Raw genomic sequence first — 4,758 nt, forward strand, 5'->3', positions numbered from 1 at the left:
CGCCAGAGAGGTTCCAAGCAGAGATCACACACTGAGATTTTCCCGCTGTCCCGGGCTGGGAATGTCTGGTTTTTCCTGCTGCCAGAGCTCCAGGCTAGCGCCTATGAGCACCTATCCCAAGGGAGGGTGTGGGACGCGCGCGTTTCAGGATTGCTGTCTGGCTGGGCTCCCAGCCCCTCACGGGAGCCAGACCCCACTCGTTCTCGGGTGCGCTGGCGTTCAGGCGCACTGGTGGCTCAGGGACGGAGACCTGATTTCTCCGCCACACTCTCTCTGGCTCAGCGCCAGGGGAGGCTGTCCTGGGTCCGGGGACTTAGGTCCCTGACCCTAACTGCCCAGGTTCCCACTATTACCCTCCGTGATCCTTTGCTGTTTGTTTTTTGAGTGCTTTCAACCAGACTCCAAGTTAATGCTGGTCCCCAGATGCAGAGCACTCTCGTGTTGGGGTGTTACTTTCCAATCAGTCACCTCTGGTGGCTCCCTCCCCCTTTTGTTTATCTTCCGATATCAGTCGGACGTTCCCAGTCTGCTTTACCTGCCACTGGCGTCTTCTGCTCCTGTAGAGATCCAGACGTGTATAATTCTGATCTCAGGCTGATTTCATGGGTGGTCGGAGTTCTTTGGTAGGTAATCAGCTCACTTTAGGGTACAGGTTGAAATGGTGCCTCCTCCTACTTCCCCGCCATCTTGACTCCCAGGAAATCACAGTTTTAAGCCAGATTATCTGATTGTATTGCACTCTTGTGTTTATTTTACTTTGCCACGCTTAACCCTTTCATCAATATCCCTGAGATGTGTCACTCTCATCTCAGAATGCTGTAGAGTATCAGTGCAAGCAATTAGATATTTGGGCTAAATAGTTAAATTGTAAGCAATAATCCTCCAGCTACAACCACCTCATGGTTCTAATAATTATATAGAGAGAATTATAAAGGGAAAATAACATTTTAAAATGGGGATTGGTAGGATATGGGTCTACCCCTATCTTATAGAGATTCTCCAACCAGTTTCATGTTTAAAGAATCAGTTGTATTTCTTAACTAGGGAAGATTTTTTTTTCCCTACTACTGCCTTCTAAAATGTTTATGTTAAAATTTGAACCGAAAAACTTTGAGTAAAAAGGAAATTTTCGCTGACACCTATGGATCTGAAGTAGAGGTCGTCACATGGAAAAGACAAAGGATGCGCTGCCGGATCTCCTTTGTCTTGACTCCGTAAACAATAGGGTTGAGCACAGGAGGAACAAGCAGGTAGATGTTGGCCATGATGATGGGTAGAAGGGAGTCATGCCGCTTGCCAAAACGGTGCACCATAGATAATCCGATGAAAGGTACATAAAATATGAAAACAGCACATACATGAGAGACACAAGTGCCAAATGCCTTTGCTTGGGCTTCACGTGTCAATCCCAATACAGTCTTGAGGATAAGTAGATATGACAAGGAGATGAGAAGTGAGTCCAGGCCAATGGCAGAAATGATGACAATGAGGCCATAGATGATATTGACACGGATATCAGCACAAGCCAGCTTCATGACATCTTGGTGTAGGCAGTAGGAATGGGAAAGAATGTTGGAGTGGCAGAAAGGCAGCCGTTTGATGAAGATAGGCAGGGGTGCCATTAGTGCAGTACCCCGTACCACAGCAGCCATGCCAATCTTGGTAACACGAGGCAATGTTAGCACAGTGGCATGGCGTAATGGATGGCAAATGGCCACATAGCGGTCAAAGGCCATGGCCAGCAATACTGTGGATTCCATGCCAGATAAGGAGTGGATGGCAAACATCTGTAGCAGACAAGCATCAAATTGGATGATAGTGGAATTGAACCAGAAGATGGCCATCATTTTGGGCATAGATGAAGTGGAGATAAGGATGTCAAGGCCAGAAAGCATGCAAAGAAAAATATACATGGGCTCATGTAGGCTGTGCTCAGTGCGCACAATGTAGATAATTGTCAGGTTACCTAGCACAGCAATAAGGTAGAGGGAGCACAATGGAAAGGCCAACCAGAACTGAGCTTCTTCCAAGCCTGGAAGACCTATTAAAATAAAATATGTGGATTCATTGCTTTTGGGGTCCACCATAGTGAAGAAGCTGAGCCTCAACAAGTGCCAGGCGGGTAAAGGCTGGAATAAAAACACAAGCCATTGTCAAATCCTCCAGGATCCCAATGCCATGTTTTTTCCCCCTCTACCCTGATGTCCTATTCTCTAGCCCAAACTCTAACTTCATTGACTATCCAAGCTCTGATTCTATTCTAAACTCAACCTAACCACCATTTGCTACTCAAGGCCCAGTTCTAATTACTAATCCCACCTCTAAAGTCAATCCTGAAAACAAATGAAATACTAAGACAAGTTTCCAGAGAGCAGTTGAGTGTGAAGAAGAGCTCATGGCCAGCATCAGGAAGGACTTACACCATTCACTGGGCTCAGGTTGTGTCAGGAATCTTTGTTCCATCATTGAGCTATTCCACAAGGGTTCCCTCAGACCAGACAGAGAGCAAAACACTGGAAGCATGAGATTTAGGGCAGAGAATAAAAGTTTAATTCAAACTGCTGGAGGGAGAAGGTATAAGGAGCCATATTTAACTCAGAATTTCAGGCAAAGAAGCCAAAGTCATCAGTGTCTTAAACCTTCTGTGCTGACCTCTCTATAACCTATGACAGTACAAGGAGTTCCCTCCTTCTTAACAATTCTCTCTTCTCCTCCTACTGCTCCTAAGCACTCTATGATCACCAGTTCTTGGTCTCCTTTCTGGATCTTCAGCCTCCTTTCCTTGACCCTTAAGCATACTTTTAGATAATAATGCTCTCAGAAATTTATCCTTAGTTCTCCTCTTATTCTATACCCTCTACCCTGAGCATCTTGTCCCTTTCTATAAGTCCATTTGTTATGCCTAAACTACGGATTTCAAATCTGTAGCAAGCTTTGAATTGTCTCTTATGATCCAGATTCATAACTATAAAGCCTTACTGAAAGGAATCACCTGTGTGTCTCTGAAGCACATCAAACTCGCCCTGTCCAAAAAACAAACTCTTCTGCAGGCCATATTGTATGGGTGTTAAGACTATGAGCTTTGAAATAAATCCTGGATTCATATCCCAGTGGATAACTTCACTGGGAAAACCATTTAATCTTCCTAAGCCTCAGTTTCCCTATCATTAAAATGAGGATAATATTTGCTGCCTAACAGAGCTCAATGTGATGATTCAGTAAGGCGATGAGTATAAAGTATTTAACACAATGCCTGACACATAGTAAATGGGCAAATAATTACATCTTTTGCTGTTGTTAACTGTTTTCCTCTAGTATGTCCTCTCTTCTGCAGGGTGGCCTGAACAGCCACACAAGCTCAGAGACTCTGAGTCTGTCTGCCATGCCTCCAATGCCTCCTTGTTTATCTGCACAATTCCGATAATTTTCAAAGCAAATGAACTCAGCGATCTATTGCTTGAGAAAAAAATACCTTTCAAAGTTCCTCATTAATTCTAGAAAAAAGATCAAACTGGTAGGCTGTGGCAAAAAAAAAGTTGGTCTTCCAAGATCTGGCCCTAGGTTTCTCTCTCACCACGGCTGACCATGGCTCCTGTGCTCCAGCCACATTAGAATGCATGCCATTTCCTGAAGGTGGCATTGATTCCCACGCTTCTATGTTTTTTTGTCTTTTTTATTTCTCATCCCTTCATCAAGATCTTCCCAGATCTCCCTCCTTGACTTCCCACTGAGCAAAATCTTATTCATCTTTCACACCCTGGTTTACTATCTCTCTCCTATGCTGTTTTGCTAAGCTTCTACCCCGGGTATACCCCTGCCCTCTGCTCTCAAAGAACTTTGTTTAAATCTCTTTTCAAACATTTATAGTCCTGAACTATATGATTATTGCTATATTTGTTTTTCCCTGAATTATGGATTCCTGAATGGCAGGAACCCTACCATATTTGTTAATTAGTATTCAGTTAACATTTATTGAAAATGAAAGTGAGTTTTATCAAAAGAAGAATCCCTCAATACACATCTAATAAGGATAGCACGGCCAAAGAGGTAAGACGGACTGTCAGTTGTACGAGCTACAGAGACACTGAAGAAGAATGGGAGAATGTTTAGAAGGTCAGTGCATGATAGTCTTAATTTTAGAACAAGAATCTTTAGGGTCAAACAGAAAAGGCCTTTCTTACCCAGGGATCCAAAGGCACGAAAGAATACATGGAGAATGGGGCAGGTACAAAGCCTTGGATCTACATAAATGCAAAGTAGGCACACAGTACAGTTTATGCCCAAGAGACAGGGTGACCCAGGATCCTTCCTCTGCAGACATCAGTAAGAAGGCTCTGCTACTCCAGAGAGCCAGATATCTACACCATCCAAAAATTTCACATGAACACACATGGTAGAATGGGGTCACAATGTGCCACTTTAGGAAACACTAGGAAAGAATCATGGATTGGTGTATTCCACCCTATTACCCCTCAGGGCCAAGTGATGTGGTAAGCAGAATTCTGGGGCTAGAAACTCAAGTCTAAGCTCAGAATAAATGCAGAAGACAGTAACAACCTTACAGTCCTCCTGCAAAATTATGAGGTAAGACCTGTCAAAGGGTATTATAAAACATCTATCACTTCGTATGATGCACTTTTTAAATTTTTTCCATTAAAATGGGGAACAAGTCCCCTGAATACGTACCAAGTTTCCAAAAAATTTCAATTCCCCCTATTTGTCACCTAAATTGCCACTCCACCTTAGGCACATACTCAT

General features: G+C 43.6%; 1 protein-coding gene across 1 annotated transcript; it reads right to left on the bottom strand.

The window, feature by feature from the left end:
* Positions 1–1,139: 1,139 nt before the first annotated feature.
* Positions 1,140–2,087, bottom strand: LOC123949844 (olfactory receptor 51E1). Its single transcript, XM_046017509.1, has one exon. The coding sequence runs from the start codon at positions 2,085–2,087 to the stop codon at positions 1,140–1,142; it is 948 nt and encodes a 315-aa protein (XP_045873465.1).
* Between the last annotated feature and the right edge of the window lie 2,671 nt (positions 2,088–4,758).

Source organism: Meles meles, chromosome 8 (genome assembly GCF_922984935.1).
Source record: "Meles meles chromosome 8, mMelMel3.1 paternal haplotype, whole genome shotgun sequence".
NCBI classification, from domain to species: domain Eukaryota; kingdom Metazoa; phylum Chordata; class Mammalia; order Carnivora; family Mustelidae; genus Meles; species Meles meles.